Source organism: Antennarius striatus, chromosome 18 (assembly GCF_040054535.1).
Source record: "Antennarius striatus isolate MH-2024 chromosome 18, ASM4005453v1, whole genome shotgun sequence".
Taxonomy (NCBI): domain Eukaryota; kingdom Metazoa; phylum Chordata; class Actinopteri; order Lophiiformes; family Antennariidae; genus Antennarius; species Antennarius striatus.
This window is the reverse complement of record NC_090793.1, coordinates 14,234,933-14,258,643: the sequence shown is the minus strand read 5'-3', so window position 1 is coordinate 14,258,643 and position 23,711 is coordinate 14,234,933. Positions and strand designations below refer to the sequence as shown.

The 23,711-nt window shown below is 38.2% G+C and overlaps 1 protein-coding gene across 2 annotated transcripts; it reads right to left on the bottom strand.

Annotated features, from left to right (window-relative positions):
• Positions 1-1,528: 1,528 nt before the first annotated feature.
• Positions 1,529-18,220, bottom strand: ranbp3b (RAN binding protein 3b). Of its 2 annotated transcripts, XM_068341320.1 has the most exons (17): positions 18,193-18,220; positions 16,229-16,284; positions 15,146-15,182; positions 14,973-15,050; positions 12,715-12,786; positions 10,238-10,303; positions 10,012-10,104; positions 9,698-9,807; positions 9,399-9,515; positions 9,070-9,170; positions 8,898-8,973; positions 8,673-8,769; positions 7,617-7,741; positions 7,409-7,529; positions 5,013-5,155; positions 4,494-4,683; positions 1,529-2,666 (listed from the first exon to the last, which is right to left on the bottom strand). In XM_068341320.1, the coding sequence occupies exons 1-17, from the start codon at positions 18,212-18,214 to the stop codon at positions 2,623-2,625; spliced, it is 1,548 nt and encodes a 515-aa protein (XP_068197421.1). In that variant the 5' UTR covers positions 18,215-18,220; the 3' UTR covers positions 1,529-2,622. The 2 variants fall into 2 exon arrangements, with proteins under 2 accessions (XP_068197421.1, XP_068197422.1); XM_068341321.1 differs by lacking the exon at positions 12,715-12,786.
• Positions 18,221-23,711: the final 5,491 nt, after the last annotated feature.

Sequence of the window (23,711 nt, the reverse complement as noted above, 5' to 3'; positions counted from 1 at the left end):
TGATCGGCATGTAACAGGAAAAAAATGATGTGTGGTGTGATGCATTTAAACTTCAAACACTTGACAAGCTCTTACTGATATCTTTAGATACCTAGAAACATTAAATAAATCTCACTGTAAAAAAAAAAGTGTACATCATATGAGAAGGAAAACTAATAACTGTATGAAATATTTCTCTTTTTCTTATAATGACTAAGGCACATGGAGATCATCTATTGTCCTTAATGAATAGAAATAAACTAGAATGAACCAGTGCTGGCAGGTAAAAGAGACTCTGGCTTGAACTTTCTTTTCTACTATGACCTAATCAATATTCAGACATTTCAAACAGTAAAGACAAAACCTGTTTTGTCACCTGCTGAATATTTTGCTACTGACTGTGAGGATTTGGAATGTAGAATTCAAACTAGCAGGACATTTTACTCACAAAATGATTGCAGTTATAACATAATTCCATGGAGAGGAAGATGTTCACATACATCAGTAACTCTTTAATTATAAATTTGGTGTCACCTTCAACTCTGGAGTAGGGTCCATAACATTATTAATGGCCTGAGAGTATTAAAAAAAAAAAAAAAAAACGTTCAGTGGCCCAAAAACAAGGGTCTCTTACATCATGATTTATATAAATATATGAATACTCTGACTTTATACTCTGACACAAATTCTCTGACTTTGTGAAGTCCTGATAGCTTCCTGACACGAGATATGTCTTCTGGAAACGGGTCACAGGCCTGAGTGTTTGTGAGCCAGTGGTTTCAGTTGGAGTACTTTTAATTGCTGTGACAAACAACATTTAAAGTTTGCTGTGCGCACACAGTAATAATAATAATAATAATAATCCTTGTCCCACAGTGGGGAAATTTGTGAAAATGAAGAACTCTTGTTGTTGGCCTGACATGATTATAAAATACATCATGCTTATTTTCCACAACTCATATTCCAAATATAACCGCTTTATCTTCCCCTATGTTCGAAAGCCAAATCCGAAGTTTGATTCTGTAACCCTCCAAAAGTTCCTAAAAAAGTATTTGTGAAATCAGTGAGGTGAAACAAAACAAGAACCTGTTTAGGATTTCAGTCATAACCATCTATGGTCAGAATGTGTTTTTCTCTACACTACGTTATTTCCAGGAAGTAACAAGAAAAGACTTTCCAACAATCTGTAGAAAACCAGATAAGGACTTGGCTTTGGCAGCAGCTGTGATGCTCCTAGTTTGTGTGTATATGATTATGTCAGACCATTGTGAGAGGTACATGCATCAAAAACCCATGACCTTGTGTTTTTACTGCTTAATGTGCATAAGCAAGTACTGCTGATTCCTGCTCAGAGCAGTGAGGGTACAGCTTGCATCTACCTGTGGGGGAGACAACACTGGAATATAAATCAGCCAAACCTCTTTCTTTGATTTAATGCAGCTCCAGACAATGTCAAAGTGTATGAAACCCACCCGATGTTTTGCTCTGATATTTGTTTGCGAGTTGGATCTTGCAGACAATCTTGTTTCACATGAAAAAAGATCTGAGATGTCAGTCCAAAATGGTTTATTTTGTAAAGGGGCAGTTGGAGGAGATGAGAAAACATGGTGCGCTAATAAATGATATATTCAAATGTACATAACATTCAAAACATGTATTACAGTTATCACTCAAATTCTCAACGCATGAAGTCTTCATTTCAATGTTTTTCAAAATGTAAATGGTTAAAAAAAAAAAGTATCAACACAGTAAACCCTTGATGCTGAAAAGAAAGAAAAATGTTCATGCAGAATGTAAACGAATGATTTAATTTCCTCAATTTGGAAACAAAAATGCACAAATTAACAAGGTGAATGACCAACAACGCGTTCATTTGGAGAGGAACAATGACTACAACACTTCTGCTCCTTTGTCCTCACATAACGCACATCAGCAGAAATTGAATTGTTTCATCACTTTATTCAGTAGGATTTAGGTCAATAGGAAAAATTAGAAACTGCTATAATGACACTTTAGATGGTGTTGGCTTGCCATCACAAACAGCACATAGGTGTTGAGATGCTTCATTAAAATGACCATCTAAAATAAATTACATTTTGTCAAAACTAATTCATGGACTGTGTGGATGGGGGAAGGGGGCTGAATGTGATGTAGAAATAAAGGACTGAAGACAAGTCAAATACACTGTGAATGGAGCTCCTCTGGATGTGTGGCTCCCAGAGATACGACTGTAGAGTGAGTAAAAAGGTCCCAAAGTAGAAACTGCAGTCTTAACATGTGCCATACTTTAAAATGTAGAGGAAAACACCCTTACACTCATCAATATGATGAGCAGAAAAAGTCCCAAACCAAAGCTTTGAAGTCTTTATTTTTGCTATCGGGGAGAAGAAAAAATACTCGAAAACAAAAATAAAACACAACAGGGAAGGCAGGGAAGAAACGACTCCAGATATTATGTTGAATGCAGAGAAAATGAACTGCACGAGTTGGGTGAGACACTCCGGCACAAGGGATTATTTCCTGGAGCTAGACTTCTAAGATCCAAAAGTACTGGTCTGGATGACCCATGTTGGTCAAAGGGTGTCCATGGAGATGCCTACAGCAAAATGCCTGAACAGCAGCGTCTTATCAGGCTGAGTGACGCTATGTGCTTCCTGCTGGCTGGCCCTCTCCTCCCTCTGAATTACCTGCAGGAAGAAAGCAACAGCGGCTTGACAAGCATTTGTAGCTGATCCGGTCAGAATGTGAATAATCACAAAATAAGCCGGCGGTGCTCCAGCATAAAAACTAAATCAACAAACACAGCATGGAAATCAGGTTATTCTCATGGTTTAGTGAAATGTTCCCTCTAAACTGTGTGCCGCTTGCACTGTGTCAGTGCACAAGAAATTCTATGCTGCGCATAAAAAAAATATAAACGTATTGTGATATCCCGTGTGTTGTTACTGTTGTGTGTTGCTGGCCTGAGTTGTTTTGCGCGTGTGTGAGTTGTGCATGAGTTTGCAAGACTTTGAAGGAGGGGTGAGGGTGTATGCGAGCGCTGAGCGGGAGTTGAGAGGAGTTCTGGGTTGTTGCTTGTTAAGCCTGGATGATGAAATTAAGACTGGATGAGATTTTTTCTTTGAAAAAGATCAATGCAAGAAGTAGACAAAGCCATTAACCTGGACAAAGTGCAAATCCACGTGAAAAATAAGGTAGAAGTCGGATTTGTGCATATTCTAATGACATTAAGATCTTTATATTTATGGATATTAATCATTAAATGGCGTTACTAATAGATACTTTTGGGAAGTAGAAATGCTAATAAAACAAGGAGGGATTAGATATTTACACTGTATCACAAGCAACACCACACGTCATAGTGCAAAATGTGAATGTTTTCATGTGAACAAAATGTTATGTCTGAAAGGTGTGGACCCCAACTGGACCCCAACTAGGCCAAAACAGTTCTCTTCCCATGGCAAAAGCAGGACCCTCACATATGACATACTACACATCTCATCAAGAACAAGATTTTGTCATTTTAATTTCAAGTGGGCCAAATCACATATGTTAAAATCACTTATATTACTTTGCATCCCGGCCAATGCAAAGTAATTTTTAGGGGCGGCAGTGGCTCAGCGGTAAAGCAGCAGAGCGGGTTGTCTAATGTTCCAAGATCGGCAGATCGGTTCCCGCTCTCACCCTGCCGCCTGGAGTGTGAGCTGACAGTGGGAGGTGTCAGCTCACCTCCCAAGGCGCCTTAAGCAAGGTGCTGTCCCCCTTTACAAGTTGCTCATTCACTATGTAGGAGCTGCCCGCCACTCTGCGTACAGGCCCCCTTGCGTGTGTTTGTATGTGTTACAGGGGCCTGTACATACTACATATATACATGTGTTTGCTCAAAACTAGAGTGAGCTCTTAATTTCCCTTTGGGATTAAGAAAGTATACAAAATTTAAAAAAAAAAAAAAAAAGTAAACTAATGAAAATTACTACTGGAGTTTGATTCTTTTAATAAGCCATGTACCTTGCTATGATCCAAAGTTTTGAACAAGTGTGATACTGGTGTGAGGCCACAGCGTACATATCGGATGTTGCTCAGTGATCCTCAGTGTGCTTAGGAAGCTTGTGTGTATGCCCAGACACATGAAAAATTAGAGGGAGCATTGGTTTAGTGTAAACCAGGAAAATAACTGAATGTACATAGAATAGTCTGAACAACAGTGGGCAACCCTTACAGTGTGAAGGGAGGAAATAGTGTGCTCCGAAAGGGTTTTTTAACATGTAAATTGAAAGGGACAGGGATTCAATCATCAACATTCTGACGACCTTGAACATACAGTATACGTACATCTAATCAGTGTATCTCATGTCCATGTGGATTTTTGTACAAAATCTGAGTTCCCTCAAGATGTTACACGCATGGGAATGGGATGAATGAAAAAAACGCAATGCCTGCCAGTTACTGTGAGCATGGAGTCGAAAAACAAAAACAAGGAACCCAAAAAAGGAGCGGATTTAAAAATCACCCACTTGTAGCAGGAGTGCATGCTGAAGCTGAGGCAGTGTCTTCCTCATCGCTATCATCCTCATTGGACTGCGGTACTTCAGCCTCAGGGATGTTTGTTGTCGGGATCTCTGGCTCTTGCTCTGCCCTGCTCTTCAGAGCTAAGATACGGTGATGTAATGCAGCAGCCAGCTGACCGATGTCCTTAGAGCTACCCTGAAGAAAACAGGCACAGAGGGAAGAGATCGCTAAACCACATCAAACTGGAAAGAATCAACAGTTAGATTTTTGAATTACACTTTTGGCATCAACATGACACCAGTGCAGCTTTGGAGCACAAATCAAGGCTCCACATGCATGTCACAAACGTTTAAGTCAACCAAAACAGAATCCATCTCACACTGTTTCCTCCTGACAAGCCCCTAACATTAAATGAGCTCTACAATTTAAGCCTTTAACTGAGTTATCATAACATTTCCATTACTGTCTACATATACAAATACACAGGATCCTCGAAGCTCTGGTATAATATTGGTGGTGCTCACCGATATTAAGAAGACCTTGACACCCTGGTCCTCTGTGTCCATGGCAGTGATTCGTACACTCTTTTCGCTGGCCTTGTCTACCTGCATCTGGGGCCAAAGTTTAGTGTTGAGTATCAACCGGAGGCTGCCCTGGGTCCGCATCACTGAAAAATATTAAACACAAACAAGCAGCAATGAATTACATGCCATGCAATGTCGTAGCTGCAGACAAGAAAAGGAAAACTAACTGCTCTCATGATCCACGAGTGATCGGCAAGAATCGACAATCTATTGTAACTTTACTGAGTCTGATTTAAGGTTTGATATTATTGACATGCAGGGTCTGAAGGCACAGCGGGTCTCTCAGAATTGTTCACTGGAGGACAGATGCACCATCCACAGCGTGATGTAGATGACAATGAATGTGATGCTAAGTCTTAAAAACAATAGGTAACTCATGGTAAAACATGCTGTATTGAGACAATAAATACTGTGTGATTAATTCTTAGATGTGGTTCCATCAGAGGTGCCCCTAGGGTTGACCAGGTTGTGGGTAATGGTGGTAAAATCAAGAGTGGAATTTTTATCTTTTTTTTTTTGCACCTATAACCCAGCAATTATTCTTTCCAAGAAGACTGAGCATTATGCTTCTTTACAGACATGTTTACATGTTCAACTGCGTATACAATTTGAGATCAACTTCTTTAATCAAGTCCAGAAAACAAGGGCGACAAGGCAAAAATGATTTTGATAGTAATCTTCTATTAAACTCATGATTACATATTTCTGCAGCATACAACTTGTGCTGCAATAGCTCAGCGAAATAAAATGTGCATAGAGAAGGGCTCCCTCTAGTGTTCAAAGTGAGGCATTGTAATAAATTAGATGAACAGGATTTAAATTAACCAGTAGGCATCTTTGTTTCTATTTGCTATTTTAAAAAAACATTGTTATATATGATATATAGTAGTACCCTGAGATACATGCTTAATTCGTTTTGTGACTGAACTTGTATGTCAATCTACTTGTATCTTAAACAATACAGTAGGGCACAGAATGCCAATTCAAGTAAATAATTTGTCTCGCGACCAATAACTAATGCAGTACTTAACTTTGGTGGCTTCTTCAATGACAATCTTAAGCCTCTTGAAACCATCATAGTATGAAGATGAAGCAAAAAATTTTATGCATCTTCCCTCTGATTGTCACCTAATGTTTTAACCATCTCCACTGACAATTTTGAAACAATGTTTCTGCCAAGTGAATAATGTGTCATCTGAAAATTGGATCAAAAAATGTGGTAATTTCACACCCCCACTGCCTTTTAATTAAAATACAGTAATCCCTCGCTTATTTGTGCTTCAAGATGCGCGGCTTCACTACATCGTGGATTTTTAGTAGATGGTCACGTGATACTGTTCGTGCATGCTATTGGCTGACAGCATCTGTGTGCGCGCTGCGTTCCAAGACTCACGGAACGCAGCGCACTTCCATGTATTAAAGGAACACTTTTCTTTAATTCCAAATTGTTTTAAGCAGTCTATTAGAGTGTGTGAAAAGGTAATACAGATACTGTATAAAGTGGTTTAATACCAGTATGACAATGACACACAGTGCAGGAGCGAGCAGTCGAGCCTCAGCTCAGATAGGACTAGCAATCGATGGAAAAAAGATTTAATTAATATGAGAAGACGAATGTCGGAGTTTAAATATCTGCTTCGAACTTCAGCAGAGGAAATAATCCGCCCTGAGTGGTACACTCGTAATGCATTTAATCAGTTTTTAATGTCAGGCTGCTAGTTTAATGGCAAATACGCCACTCTGACTCGTAGAACTGACTTACCCTCGGTGCCTCACCGCCCGTCACTGGTAATAAATGTTTAAATCACCATAAATAATAAAATAGTCTGACGCCATATAGCGGAATTTTGTTTGTTGCGGGTGGTCCTGGAACACATTAACCACAAGTAACGAGGGATTACCATAATTGTTTGTTTTACTCAAGTTGAGGGAGAGTGTTCGGCACGAGACTGACAGGAGTGTGTATGCCCAGTAGAGTAAAGCATTGCTGGATGAAAGACGAACAGCAGTTAGCACCACAGACTCGCTCATTTCTTTCATCCATTATGTCATTTTATGTCAGGTGACAGGAATTTGTATAAGATAAAAAACAAAAACAGGGATATCTACTGCTTTAAATTCTCTCAATGGCTTTAACCATTTTACAACAGCAGAAAAAAAATCCTCCTTTTAAGAAAGATGTGTATTTTTACATTTAAAGTGAGGTAACTGCTTTCCATTTAATGCAAACCTTCAAGACACAAAGTAATAAATAAAAACTGAGACAGTGCACATTGTTAACAGCTATTTGTTCATGTACTCTTTCATCCTGAAGACGTGTACGCAGGTGTGCTTACCTAGACGTGACTGTAGTGTGCCGTCGTCTGTTGAAGCCATGTCGTTGAGCCTCAGCAAACCTCGACCCCTTTCTATCCATGACTGTGCAGTCTTCTCAAATACATACAACTTGCACTGCATCTGAAGTAAACGTGTGACAAGAATGTAAGAGGTTTTGTGTCACATTTATTGACAGCATGTGCTGAATTAAAACAGCCTGTCTTGTACCTGTAAAACATTGCTTTCTGATTCCTCTCCAGTTTTGACATCTACTTTCTCTAAGATGCACTTCTTGGCTGTGGCTTTGGTGTAAGCTGCTGCGGATTCCTCCAAAGACTCTGACACGCTGTTCACTGGAAAGATAAAATAAAGTGGAGAAATGATGTACAGTGATACAGTTACTCACAGTTAATGTGTTCCAGGACCACCCGCAAATAATGAAATTCAGTTATACAAAGACAAACTATTTTATTATTTACTGTAATTTAAACATTTGTCAACCCTCCCTATGCTGATATTATACCACCATATATCTGTATTGCCTTTTCCCTTACTCTTATAGATTGTTTAAAGCTGTTTTTAGTGTTTCTTTAATGCATGCAAGTGTGCTGCATTCCGTGAGTCACAGAACGCAGCACACTTCCGGATGCTGTAAGCCAATAGAATGTGCATACTGTATCACGTGACTACCTACTAAAAATCCCCAATGAAGTGAAGCCAGGCATCTTGAAACGCAAAGCCGTGAGGGATTACTCTCCAAGAGTTGCTTCTCACTCCAATAACTTTCCAGTAGTGACACAAAAACATACGATTTTGAACTAGGCAGGGCTGAAGGGTCATTATGAAGCCATGATTGTTTATGGCACAAGTGAACCGAGTTCAGTTTACACTTTCTACGTGGGTAGAAGAGAGGGTTAATGATTGAACAATATTAAAGTCTGTATTTATATTTTCTATTTCATTCATTTCACTTCACTCTGTTGCGCCTTACTTTTTCCATATTAGCTTGATTTTAAAGGAAACAGGTGTGATGTATCACTAGTGGTTTGACATGTGCTTCTCCAATAACAGACCTCACTTGGTGGAAAGCTAATCAAACACCAACTCCATCCCACATATAAACAAATACCAGATGTAAATACGTTTTGATGGCGGTTTAGGCTGAACTGCTTCTTCAACTGTCTCATATCTCTCATTTTGCTATTAAATGTAAGATTTGTGTAGCAAAACCTAGCTGTGAATACGAACAACATTTTCAAGAATCAATGGGGCTTTTGTCTTTACCCTTCTCTGGTGTGGTTTCCTGTGACAAGGGCTCAGAAGCAGGGTTAGCTGAAATGTCCTTATTTTCCTCATTTGTGGACTCGCCCTTTGGGGGACTCTGAAAACACAACAAAGATCAATCCAAGCACTGTCCAAAAACCCTTGGATACAATTGAAACCATAATGAGGAGTTTATGCAATGAAGCAGACTAGAGACATGCAATTGAGAAAGTTGTTTTGACTCACCAGAACTCGTGCAGACATGTTCTGGCCAAACACAAATTTTGCCCCACTCTCTGTACTGTTTGTGGTATTTTTTGAACTGAAAGGGCAGAAAATAAAAAATGGTAAATTGATGGACATTAATAATGAATGATCATAAAGTTGATGAAAACTTTCAAAAGAATGGTGTCATTACCTTGGCGTACAGATGTATTCTAAGAAATAATTTGTGCCCTTTGATTGAGAGTCCAGTGGCACACTATCCTTTGACTTCTCCTCTGTACTGTTCTCTTCCAACTATTAAAAAGAAAAATAGTTTTATTTGGAAACATGTTAGGGAATATATAACAATATAAAAATTAAATCAAAAGTGAATTTTGAATATCAAGGAGATATACAACTCATAAGTAAAAGCCCTCACCACCCGCTTGACATATTTGAGTGTTTTTCTGTTTGTCTCACATTCTCACCTTTGCAGGTCAACTGTGTCAAGGAATGTGCAACAGGAAAGGAAAAACAACCCACCTTTGCTCTGTCTTTGATATTCTGGCCAAACACGAAAGATATTGCTACGTCTGTCTCCTTCTCTCTTCTGCCTCCGTCTTTGTTACCACTTGCTCCATCTTCCTCATTTTCATGTTTCTGAATATGAGAACACACAAAAGAAATACTCCATAGAATTAGAATGCATTGTTTGAAAAGAACATAAAAAAACATTTAGGTCTGAAACGCATCTTGCTGATGCATCAGCCTCAGCTCGAATGCATTGACCACCATTGTTTTTCAAATAGCAAGCTTCAGATGATGATTTATCTACTCCTGACCATTGGCGTGGCCGGGGTGACTGAGTGTTCTGTGTTGTTCGTGAGGAGGGACTGAGTCCCCGGTGCTTCATCTGATGACTTTTTCACACCATTAGTTCCACAACTGGAATCTAGAAGAATCGACAGAAAGGACAGATATAATTTAGTTGTTTCTTTTGAGGCAATGGAAATACTGAATAGACCCTCTTGTATTATGCTCATTCTGAAAATGCAATGTTAAAGGAATCGTCGTACCAAAGAAATGTTTAATGATTGACAATATTAAATATGTAAGAAATATTAAACAAACACTGGTGATGGTGAGTTGAACTCACTGGACTCTATATGTGATTTAGACGGTGGTGCCTGAAGAACTGCAGGGCGGAGGACGCTGCGTTGTTGTTCCTTGGGTTTCTGACTCGGGACACCTGCAACAGTGTAAAGTTTGCTTATATATTTTTAAATACAACAAGTTCTAAAATCAAGGTGGACAATTTGCAATTTTAAAAGTCAGTGTGAAAAATCATTACATAAAAAAGACCTTTGACCACATCCACCAACCTGAACTTGGAGCCTGTCCATGTATGAGAGTTGGTGGCTTTAAACGGAACCCCACAGGCTTCTCCTCTGTGGTACGGAGCACAAGAGAAGGATGGCATTAAAAAAAGGCCAAATAGTCACACAGCAACTTGTGTTTTTGTACCTTTTTTAACCAAAGGGCCCAAACTCATAGCTGCTCTTACGGATCCTCTACAAAATGACAGTTTCTATGTCCTCTGATTTGTTTCTCTCCGACTCCCTCTCTCAGTGGCTTTTTTAGCCTGACATGTCCAAGCCTTCATTGGCGCTACAGCACAATATTTACAGTCATTACTGTATCTACTAAACATTAGCTTTAAACTACCCCAGTCCTATTTTAATTTTTACCTGCCGATATATTTCTGATGGCACATTTAAAACATGGAGATGCACTCAACGCAGCTATGCAGCAGAAATGTGTAACCTTTTAACCAAATGACAATTTCTTGAATATTTAACTATGGAGTTCATACTAACTCCCTGTAACAGCTGAACTGGTGACAAGAATCAACACAATCCAATCTGAAGCAAAAAAAAAAAACATTTACACTTCAAAATAGGCACAAAACACATATTACGGTACTTAATTCCTTGATAATTAATACAACAATCACAGATCACAAAATTATCAATTTTTATCTTGGCTATACCAAGTAGTAAAAATTTCATCAGACTCAAGAGGTAAAGCTGTGAAAAATGATGTAACTGAAACACATCATTGCCAACATTATAACTGGTTTTCATACATTAAAATCTACTTCCAATAAGGTAAATGTAGTGAACCCTAGTCAGAGATAATGAGCTGCCAACTGCAATGATGAACACTGGCTGGTGTGACAGACACCAGAAAACTTTATATACAAAACCCAAAATCAGTGAAGTTGGCACATTGTGTAAATTGTAAATAAAAACAGAATACAAAGATCTGCAAATCCTTTTCAACTTATATTCAACTGAATAGACAGCAAAGCCAAGATAGTGTTCAAATTGAAAAAGTTAATTTTCTTGTGAAAATAATCATCAACTTAGAATTTAATGGCAATAACCCATTGCAAAAAGGTTGGCATTGGGGCATTTTTACCACTGTGTTCTGTCGCCTTTCCTTTTAACAACACTCAGTAAACATTTTGGAACTGAGGAGACCAATTTTTGGTCAAGACGACCACATTTTTCAAAAACAATTTGAAACGTGGACTCGTAAGACCACAGAACACTTTTCCACTTTGCATGAGTCCATCTTAGATGAGCTTGTGCCCAGCAAAGCCGGAAGCCTTTCTGGGTGGTGTTGATAAATGGCGTCTTGCTTTGCATAGTAGTTTTAACTGGCACTTACAGATGTAGCGACAAACTGTAGTTACTGACAGTGGTTTTCTGAAGTGCTCTTGAGCCCATGTGGTGATATCCTTTCCACAGTGATGATGGCTTTTGATGAAGTACTCCCTGAGGGGTCGAAGGTCACGGCCATTCAATGTTGGTTTTCGGCCTTGCCGCTTACATGCAATAATTTCTGCAGATTATCTGAACCTTTTGATATTATAGACCGTAGATGATGAAATCCCTAAATTCTTTGAAATAGCTCTTTGAGAAATGTTGTTCTTAAACTGTCAGACAATTTGCTCACGAATTTGTTCACAAAGTGGTGACCTTCGCCTCACCCTTGTGTAAATGACTGAGCAGTTCAGGGAAGCTGCTTTTATACCCAATCACGGCACCCCACTGTTCTTAATTTGCCTGTTCAACCTGTGGGATGTTCCGAATAAGGGTTTGATGAGCATTCCTCAACTTTCTTAGGTTTTTTTTGCCACTTGCGCCATTTTTAAAAAAATATGTTGCAGGTATCAAATTCCAAATGAGCTAATATTTGCAAAAAATAACAAAGTTTTGCTGTCTATTCAATTGAATATAGGTTTAAAGGGATTTGCAAATCCTTGTATTCTGTTTTTATTTACAATTTACAAAATGTTCCAACTTCACCGGTTTTGGGTTTTGTAATTATTGAAATGTGCTGTGACTGAAAAAAGGTTGAGAAATTCTTGTCTGTCCTACATGGCAACACAAGGGTATGGATGCAAAGACACAGCTTTTGACTGGTTGGTACAGAGTGATATACTTGATAATGCTAGTTAGTATGTTTAAACAACTAAGAAAATGTCATTGCAGATAAAGCATATGGCACACCCCTAACCTGAACCAACACACAGATTTCTCCAGTGGCTGCTGTAGTATAATAAACCTTACATGTTTGTTATTAAATTTCACATCATGTCTATTTACTCAAATATGTACTATCTGGGCAATTTGTTTGGCTCTATATTCTGTAACTGCAATTCTTTTCCAAGCTATAAATAACATTGGAACTATTGTTGTTATCCCAATAAACAGCTGAAACACATTTGACAACCAAGAACAAAGATGTTGAGAGTGGGCTGTGTAGAAAAACTAGGGTCTAGGTGCCTCACCTGGCTCAGAGTCAGAGTTCCCAGTTGGTGACTGGCAGAAACTTGAGGGCATGAATACATTGTTCTTGGGAACTGCAAACAGCGAACAGGCAGTGCACTCAGCATACAAATCACTGTGTACGCCATTGGTAATTTTAGACACTTTATAGGGGCATGCTCAAGCACAAAAATTTCTTCAACACTCGGATAAGACAAATAATTACAGGATCAAATGGCATTATTCAAACAGGGTTAATGTGGGATTCAGGATAAAAAATGATGATGTACACTGTTTGAGTAAAAGGCACCATGGTGACCAATGTTTTAAGATTTCACAAGACAAAGAGGCAACCAAGTCTATAGAAACAAACCTGAAAGCAACTGCTCTAAAAGAAATACATACAAAACAGGCTACCTCACCCCAAACAATGTGTGTGAGAGAGGCCAATGATCAATTTATATGGGAATTCATTCATTTTATAAGCTACCATTACAAACACTAGCTTATAAATTATATTTTTCTGTGAATTCAACAAGCCTGTCTTGAGCATTGTGGCACTTTTTTGAAATCTGATTAAAGCATACAGGATTATATTGTTAGGCATTTAAAAAATTTTGTACCGAGATGTATTTACTGTTTTTATTCATTACAACCAGCACACTAGTAACTGAGTTTACTTTTGTATCTATCATGTTTGTTTTGCTGTTTCTATTGTTATTGTTTGGAGTAATATTTTTACTTGACATTATTCCAAATTTATGGGCTTTTTTTTTTTTAGTATGTTTCAGCATTAAAAAGTCCTTATTTCCTGTACTGCGCTAAGGCACTAGAGGGTGAAAGCAATATTTTAGGCGTTATAGTTGTGTGGCCACTCGGCTCTCTATCACCGTCAAATGCAGTCTAATAATTTGCAAAGAAGATTGTAAAATGAAAGGCCTTCTGAACATACTCCAAGCAGCAAAAACATGATGCAGAAAACCACGGATTTTATGAAAAATTGACTGATATGTTTTCTTAGAACAACCATTTACAAATACAGTAAAAATGTGCCTCATTTGCAACAAAACTCTTGCTAAAGAATATGATCTGAGGCACCACTATAATACAAAGCATGCAAGCTTCAAGGAGTCCTATCTGGAACAGCCAGAGGCTTGTCAAAAAGCTATTGCTACTTCGAAATCTCAGTACTCCTAATTTTTAAACGTCACCTGAACAAGGGAGGGCAATGAGTGCATCTCTGTAGGCAGCCTGGCTATTATCTATTTATAACAAGTCATTTCCTGATGCTGGGGTTTATACGGTTTTCGCAGTGGATATTCCAGAGGAACGACATTGACAAATCTATGGACAGGCCAAAATGAACTCTATAAAAAACACATGAGAGGAACCGAGTGCCAAACCAGACTTTGGAGGACTGCTTGGAAACAAGCATTACAGCTGTCAAGCCGGATCTTAACAGGGGAAAGGTAACTTCTTCCATTAACCAAACATGAGTATTTCAGTCCTCTGATTTTCTCAGGTGTACTTTAGTTGTTGAATCACAGGCTACTTTAATTTGAGGTCGAGAGTAACATTTTGAATAACTTGACACCAGTTGCTTCTATGGCTGCATTCATACGACAGGCAAAACGGATTCCAATCAGATTTCCTTTCATATCTGATTTTTAGGGTTGACTGTCTGCACTGTTTTTAGTAAGTGTCCAAATGGAATCTTACTCTGTTCAGACTGGGCCACATTACTGGTTGATCTGACAGGTTGTCAAAGCAACAAAGTCAGAGGCGTCGTCATGCATCTCAGATGCACCAGACATCGTAACGCTTGGCCCTCTTTCTCCTGGCACATTGGCTTTTGCATAGCGTACAGTGATGTGACGGACAGTCAAAACCAAGCTTCCAGAGCTGTTCAAACTGAGACGCATCTGTCCAAATGCAATTTAAAAGTACCTGCTGCAAGTCATTTCAATCAGTCTTTCAAAAATCTGATTTTACGTGGTATGAGACTGTTCACACTACAAGAGTCATTTGCTTTCAATCTGGATGGACTAAAAATTTGATTTTTAGGATTAAAAGTATTATTGTGGTAAATTCACATGCTGAAATATATTAATATTCATGTGTCATCTAGTAAAATAAATGACTTAGCTGGGGTTTAAAAACCTTTGCAGGGCAATAGATGCATGTCGTGTGAGCCCCCAAAAGGTTTGACCAAAGGAATGCCTTTGGCATGCATAAAAAAGAACCAAATGAAAACAAATATTTAGTCACCAAATACCATTACCAGTATGTGGGGGTGGAAATGATGAGGTCCTTTCCCTTTTCACAGGAGGAAAATAGCTTCCCTCATCTTTATCTGAATCTAAAAAATTGCAAAAAACATAAAAAAATAACTCAATTTTTCAGTTTAAATATGAGGAAGAGAGATTAAGCAACCAGTTTCAAATCTACAAATACCTTCTCCATCCTCTGCACTTGAACCCTCTGCAGATCGCTGTAAGAAAACACAATTTGTTTTTCAGTTTGATTTTTTGACCCTAACAGAGAAGTCATTATTCAGGATATCTTAAAACAATGTATGGTTACATAAGAAGAAAAACAATTGATTGTATCTTTATTAATCTACGTGATATTCAGTCTAGAGCTGCAATAATGGAGAAAAGCATTATCCACTCAAGCAAGATTGAGGCTTTGACAGCTGAAGTGTTGTGGTTAGGTTTGCAAACAGGGTTAGCTCTGATGACAGAAACTCTTCTTTAAAATACAGTGATACCTCTGTACTCGACCGCCTCTATACTCGACCAAATCGGTGCTCGACCAAAAAATTCGAGTAGAAAATGTATCGGACCCCGAACAGATGTTCGGTACTCGACTAGCCGAGTAGACCCAAACGCGCTCCTCGGCTGCGCTCCTCGGCCAGCGGGTAAGCGTCAGTTCGACTCAGACCGCCAGCGGAGTAACACGTACGCAAATTACGTACGCAAAGACGTACGGAAATTATAGAAAAATATGAAAGTGGTGTACGAGCCATTTCCACTATCTTGAAGCAGAAGCAACTGACAATGGACAGGTTCCTTCTTAAAGAATAGAGGAAGGCTACTGCCCAGCCAGATTCACCTCCACGGAAGAGAGAGAGAAGGGAGAAAACCCCTGGAGGCGTGTTACCTAGCGTCATCATGGAAGGGATTCCCCTTCCATGATGACGCTAGTGCCATCAACCACTCTCTGAAACAGAAGTAAATTATACAAAATGGTTTATAATGCTTTATCTTTATCATGTACTGCTTGTGCACATTTACGTATTCATTGTTGTCTAGATACACGTTCTTATAATATTTTAGGTATTTTTCTAAATGGTAAGAACGGATTAAAATACGTTCCATTATTTCTTATGGGAAAATTGGTTTCGGTGGTCGAACAAATCGGTGCTCAACCACCACCTCAGAAGGGATTACGGTCGAGTACAGAGGTATCACTGTATTAGTAATGCACTCCAGACAAAATACAGCTTCAAGACATACTTGAATAACAAAAACTTACCTTCTGTGCTTTATCTTTCTGGAAAACAAACACAGGGGGCGCTATGGCAGGCTTGTCTGTTAAAGGAGGATACATGCCAGTTATGAAAACACTAACAGCGTGAAAATTTTGATTCTTCTCTAAGTTTACAGCAGAAATTTAGTACATTGGCCTGTAATTTCTCCTAAAAAATTTCTCCTAAAAAAACATTAAGTAATTCAGAGAGCAAGAAAGTTATGTGCAATAGAAATACAGTAATCATTTAGCACCAATTCATATTCAAAAATCTCATACATTTTTCAAGATGAATTGGTGCTAGATGGATTGCTAAATGTCAATCATTCATTCCATATTTCACAGATCACTGTATGTATATAGTTCTCGAATAATATTTTACAACAAATTAAAGGTTTACAATTTATTTAAATATTAAATTGGTTCATCTTGTGACACGAGCATACATTTCATGTAGCTAAAAATGTCGGATTATAATCTTTAAAGTCAAATCTCATCTAGTACCATATATAATTTCTTTATGCAATTGTATTATAGGACAGACATTACATCATGCCGACCTAAAATAATGAATTTCTTCATATCAACCATAATCGAATGTTAAATATTCAATAGTTATCTGTATCACAAATGTAAAACATCCAGCAAGTTCAGAATAATTTTTTTTGATACAAAACGGGAACTCTATTTATCTAACCAAATACGTACACTTGTCGTTGTCACAATAACACAGGAATAGCAATCGCCGTTCCAGGTGACAATGGGCCTGTCACCTCACCAATTAGTGCGCCTGCCTTCACACTGGAGTAAGATGTATAATCCTATCATGTTCCCAGACAAAGGTTTTTCCTCCGTCTGAGTTGGGCCTATTACCCTGAGCAGGTGTAGCTCCGTTCTAGTAGAGCCTCGCAGGGGGATAAATGCAAAACCGCAAAAAGCCGAGGACACATGGACAGGATTGTTTACCGGGTTCACGTACACCATCTCCAACGCAAGCCCTCATTGCTATTACTATTCGTACATCCATGAAACGCGTTCAATAGCACTAAACATAAATACGCTGTGACCTATATTTTGCATCCAATTCTGTAAGTCTCTGGATTACAGCCAGTTATAACAGTTGAATGTAACACTTCTGGCGTGAAGCACTGATAGTCATTCATGGTTCAACTAACGGATCGCTGCTTATGTTAACTAGCTAGCATTTTCAATATGACCCGTTCCAGCAATTAGTCTAATCCACCGGTTGTTCCCCGTAGTGCCGAACCCACTGAAGCTAAGAGTACAAGCTAAAGTTAGCTTGCTAATGCTCCTCATCCCGCATGAGCCATCTCGGCAATGACACCAACATTCTTCATGACGACGAGATGAGTTTTAAAAATGTCATAACAGCAAAAAATGACTCAGGCAGAATGAATGTCAAGGTAGCAGCGATAACAACCAACACATTAGCTGACGCTTTGCTTTACGCGCCCAAATGAACGTCAAGTAGACTTGTAACACAGTGCTACCTGCCTACATCAAATAACAGTACTGTACTGTAAATGTTGCGCTTACACCCAAGAAGTTTGATAACAATAGCCGCTAATACTTTAGCATAGTAGCAAGCGAAACACTGCCTTTTTGGTCTTGTAATCACTGCCACATTCTCACTGTATTTTCACTGAACACAAGTGACATATAAATAGTGCGGGTGCTAACGTTAGGAGCCAAACCAGCTAGTGACAGGCAGCATTCGAGTGCGTTCCGTGGCACTCCAGGTATTACCCACAGCCCTGGCGTTAGCATTGTTAGCCTGTTTGCTAACGTTGTAGATATATGAACGCCGCAAAGCTGTAATTCACACGAACTCTCTATAAAGACCACGCAAACAGCTTCGTTGCTATTACTTAATGTGCAGACAGTGCAAGGGCACCTATTAGAACGGAGCAGTCTCTGTATTATTTTTCCTCATACTGCCACTTACTCACCTTCGTTTGCCAAGTCCGCCATTTTACTTCGACACACACACACCCACAACCCACCGCGCAGATAATACAAATTGAGACAGAAAGGTTTTCAGGGTGTACTGAGCGAGTGACCCCCCCCCTAGCACAATCAATTTTTTGACCGGTCGTCGGTCATAAAGAATTTATTCTCATAACTAGAGGCATTAAATTCACGTTTATTTTAATACATGTTACCACCAGCCACAAAGGTCAACTTAAAGTTTACATGCATAGCCTGAGCTGACACTCCTTGCAGATACACCTACACACTGATGACATTGGTGGAACTGCATTGATTGTTGCGTTTAAAGCACACATAGCACATGTAGTCTATAATCTACTTGGTTTTAATTCGTAGGGCCTTTCATACACCAAAATCTTCAACATAGTGGAGTTTGTTGTCATGGTGAAATTTTATTTGTCACTGATGTCTTAACATTGACAGGTTATCTAGCGCCAATTATAATGTCCAAAAATATGTAACACCTAACTAGAACACTTATTGTGGTTTCTCAGAAATGTTGCTGTACAGGTGCTTTAGGAATTAGGTATGACTACATGTGGTGTGAATGCTACAAAGCATAGTTCATTAGTAATGCATTCAAATCAGAAATTTTTGTCAACTGGGTTGTTTATAATATTTTTTATTGTGGAAGTCCTTAAAACAAATTAAGATCAATACAGTAACTTGCAATTTGTTGGGAGGGTAGAGATGGTGGAGAGGCAGCCAGCCACATGGGGCACCCAACCATTGCCACCGTTAGGGGTGGGGTGGGGTGGGGGCTTGCTCAAGGGCACCCCAGCAGTGCTCAGAAGGTAGTCTGGCACCTCTATAACTTTAAAATTTTGGTTCATACCCCAATCCAAGACCTAGTGGACTGAGAAACTGCCACAGCTACTGAACACCACAAAACCAATCAGTTTCACCAAACCCAGGACTGCTACCTGCTCAGATACTGGTGAGTCTATGTATTGTATTACATCTTATATATATTATATGAGCTGCTGTTCTGCTGCTTTGCATGAATTGCTCGCCTCAAACAATTGCAGTTCAACCAACCTGCCACAAGAGGGGGAGCAACCATTTGAAGCTGGAACTACAGTGTATACTGTATGTAACTGCTGTCAAGCAGGTTCCACATCATTCATTCATTCATTCACTCATTCATTAATTCACTCATTCATTCACTCATTCATTCACTCATTCATTCATTCATTCATTCATCTATCCTCTCATTCAATCATCTTCATTGCCATACATAAGAATAATAATAATTGTAGCAAGAACGGGTATCCACCTTTAAAAAAGCTAATACATAAATGTAGGTGAAATTATTAAATCATAAATTTAAATCAATTGTTTCCCTTATTAGTTCAACTGTGGTTGAGAAACAAAGTATAAAACATATTTTTTAGAGCTTCTATTACACAATACCAACCAAACATCAGAATGAATCACACTTAAGAGTTCACTTCAGGCAAATCTCAACAAGCCACTGCTTGTGTTTACACTTTGGCCTTCATCTGTCAGTAGAGCTTGCCTTACTCTTCCAGCACTAGCAGTTTCACTTCTTCTCATATCCTAGCCATGACCTATGTCCTCTGTTATTAGTGAGTCAACATTTTTAGTAGGCCAAGAACACTATATTAACTCTCATAACATCATCGTGTATCAGCTATATTATATATCATTTTCTGGAATATCATTTTCTGTGCTGTGAGCCCATTTCTGAAATACAACATTAAACAGGACGCTCATTTTGTGACTAAGCCTGAAGATAAACTCCAGATAAACAAGGGTAGTTAGGACGCAAATATTCACGAAATCCAGCTGTTATATTTATTGAGCTGAGTAGTATTTGATGTTATCTCTTAAGCAGCGTCCTATGAACACATTGCACATGGAGAGCAGGACCATGTCTAAAATTAAGGCCATCATGAACAACACCAGGCACCCCCTACACACCACCTTCTCCCAGCAGAGAAGCACCTTCAGCGGCAGACTGCTGTCACACAGCGCCTCCACAGAGAGGCTGAGGTCCTCCTCTGTGCCCCGTGCCATCAGGGGGTACAATGACTCTCTCAGGAGGAGCGGGGGGGAGGTGGCGAGGTCAGCACGGGGTTGAATATGGATTTAATTTAATTTAATTTAAATTTAATTTTATACTGTTGTATATATATATATATATAATTTATTTATTTTTTATACTGTTTTATATTTTAATTCAATTTTATACTGTTTAGATTTTATTTTATACTGTTTAGATTTTATTTTATACTGTTTATATTTTAATACTGTAATATTTTTAAATTTTATACTGTTTATATTTTAGTTATAGTTTAGTATATAAGTCCTGTTAGTGCTGCATGTGTCTGTCTGTTAGTGTAATGTATGTCTTGTGGTATGTCCTGTGATGTCAATGTTTCCTTTTCTCCTGGTGTTTATCCAGTATTATTTGTTATTTAATGCCTGAGCAGTGGATATATGCAATTTCCTCCGGGATTAATAAAGTATCTATCTATCTATCTATCTATCTATCTATCTATCTATCTATCTATCTATCTATCTATCTATCTATCTATCTATCTATCTATCTATCTATCTATCTATCTATCTATCTATCTATCTATCTATCTATCTATCTATCTATCTATCTATCTATCTATCTATCTATCTATCTATCTATCTATGTCTTCTTTGTGTGCGCTGAGTGTAGTATGAAGAATGAATCATAATAAGACGATGGTTCTTCCCCACTGATGATGAAGTAACCATGCTTAGTGTAGATGTTTAAAAATGTTTATGCCTCCATGATTACTCTTGTTAAATTAGACCACAGAGACCTGGTAAATTTTCTCTTCATCTTAATGTCAATATGATTGTTATACTTGAATCCTCATTAGCATCCTAACACTCTGGACAAGTCGCCAGTTGATCGCAGGGCCACACAGAAAGACAAACACACACTCACATTTCCACCCATACCTATGGACAACTTGGAGTGACCAGTACACCTAACTTTTTGGTAGCGCGGAGGAAGCGAGAGAACCTAAAGAGAACCCATCCAGACATGGGGAACCCATGATTAAGGTATTACGATTAAGATAAATAGATAAATAAATAAAGCTAGTGTTAGTCGCTTATTAAGTGTTGATTTACCAACACCATTGTCACCGAAACCTTCAAGTTTTGTTATGTAATTGTCCTTTTGGCAGTTACTGTCAGCATTCATGTTTCTCAAAGAAGAATATAAGAATAGGCTGCACTTACGGGTGTGCACGTTAATCCTTTTTATGATCACGTATTTGTTGTGTCTTTGTACCAGAGGCCACAGGTGTGGGTTCATCATCATGATGTCACTTTAGTCAGATTTGCCTCATTACATATGAAATTACATTTCTTGACCCTAAAATATGCCCCAAGAATTTGGTCTCCAATGTTGATCACCAGTAGTTCATTTCACAACATTAACGGTGGATGTGGATTTATTACGCTTCTCTCCTACAGTAGATGAATGAAATCCTTCTGAATGACTGAATCTGCATCATCTCAGCGACACACTGTTGACAGTTTTATGTCCCTGCTGCTCCTATTACTGTGATTCAATACATATTGACCCCAACCTACCTACCCCACACCTGGGTGTTTTTTAATTTGCACGTCTTATTGTTATTTCTCATGACACTAACATGATACATTTTCAAATCTGGCCCAATCTCTGAATGCTGACGAAAGGGAAGAACTGACACAGAATTATATCTTTACCTGAAATGTGCTCTGCCCTGCTTAAAAATATAATCAAATGATCAAAATCTGATTAAAAGATATCTTACGGACAAGAAAATAAAGAAATAAATATACAGATAATTGAAACAGTTCTAGAATTGCTTCAGGTTAAATGTTCAGTCTGTATTATAATTATTGGTGATAAACTATAGTTTGAGAGACAGTTCTGTCATCAACTCTGCAGGCTTCTTGTATTATGTGTCAAAGCAAAGTTCCTACAAACTAGATTAATGGGTTTTGGATATGTGCTCTTTCACATGCTTGCAAAATGATAGCAAGAGTTAAGGGAAAAAACATGTTTTACTCTAAAAGGAATGCCTTAGACAATGCACTTTGTCTTCACGCAGCTCAAGTTTGAGCAACTTTGGCAGTGGACCATCAACTCCTGACAAATATGCAGTGTCATTAATCCAAAGAAATAACTCAAATGTACCAGTACAACCAGGAAAAGCCATTATCACTGCCAACTATATTTTTTTTATGAGTTTCAGATTGGTTTGCCAACTATCATTCAAATTTAATTCATGATGTGTTCAAATCAAATCCACACAACAAATGGGGAAATTGACTAGCATTGCACAACAATTGAGTTATTGTATTTATGTAACCTGTTTCACTGTCTGTGTTGTAAGTCAGAAGAACCATTACATTTTAAAAAGATTCTTTCTCTTATATGTTCTGGAGTAGTAATCTAGTAACTTGTTGAATTGAGTACCGGTAGGATTCTGCAGGTGAAAGAGATGAAAAGAACAGGCCTTCTGTTATGAAACAGCTCATTGAGCTCCTGCATGATGTTTGGATGTGAGTGTTGGTACTAGTATAAACAGAGTATAAACAGCGAACAGCACAACGTCCACTGAGGTATTCAAACCTCATTAATATCAGTCAAAAAGTGTTCAACAAAATTCTCAATGAAAAGAAAACTTATTTTTTCTGGAATCAAAATGAAGAGCTTTGGATGGATATGCAATATGGCAGTGCTGAAAAGAGTTTTTAATGCAAAGTCACTCAAATGTCAGACTACAATATGACTAAAAGAGGGTCAATTCAAATCATATGTGTCCTCTTATCGATATAAAATGCATCACCCAATTTAGCACAACATGATCAACAGAAAAATGCTGGGGGTTTTTTTTACAGAAATTACTTGTTGTGACCCAATCTTTTTAGTTTTGGCTGAAAAAAAAACTGTAAAAGGAATAAAACAGATTAAAATCTCATCAATACTTAAATTAGTTGTATGAATGAAAGAAAAATAAAAGCTCACAATCACACCAGTGATGACTAAGACTGCTATCAGTCTTTCAGTGACAGTCGTAAAAACAAGATTTAAAAACAGCAACAGTTATCTGATCTGCTGCCCAACATAAGACTGCTCCACAGTCAGGAACAAGTAAAGTTCAATTTGATCTTTTGTCAAAACTGTTGAAAATAAGACATCATGTTTGTGCAGGGTAAATTTTAATTTTGCCTAGTTGTAGAAGCATTGTCTGTCTGTCTAACGTGTTATTCAAAACCAAGTTTTAATATGTTGTTCTAAAGTACCATGATTTCCAAAGCACACCTTTCTGGATAAGAGTTTGGAACAAATAATTCGAGAACAATTGGACTAAACAGCTTCAAATTCTTATCTACTGTAAATGCCGTTCACAAATAGAATTTAACGGCTCACATTACTCTTATGGAACATTTTTCTTAAATCACACTTGTCTTT

Bases quoted from the DNA above. Each gene is read 5' to 3' on its own strand.
- ranbp3b (XM_068341320.1), bottom strand. From the start codon at position 18,214: ATGGCGGACTTGGCAAACGAAG. The intron at 9,516-9,697 runs GTCAGGAGTAGA...TCTCATATTCAG, and splicing joins TCACCCCGGCCACGCCAATG to AAACATGAAAATGAGGAAGA. The intron at 7,530-7,616 runs GTACAAGACAGG...CGTTTACTTCAG, and splicing joins CAGAAAGCAATGTTTTACAG to ATGCAGTGCAAGTTGTATGT.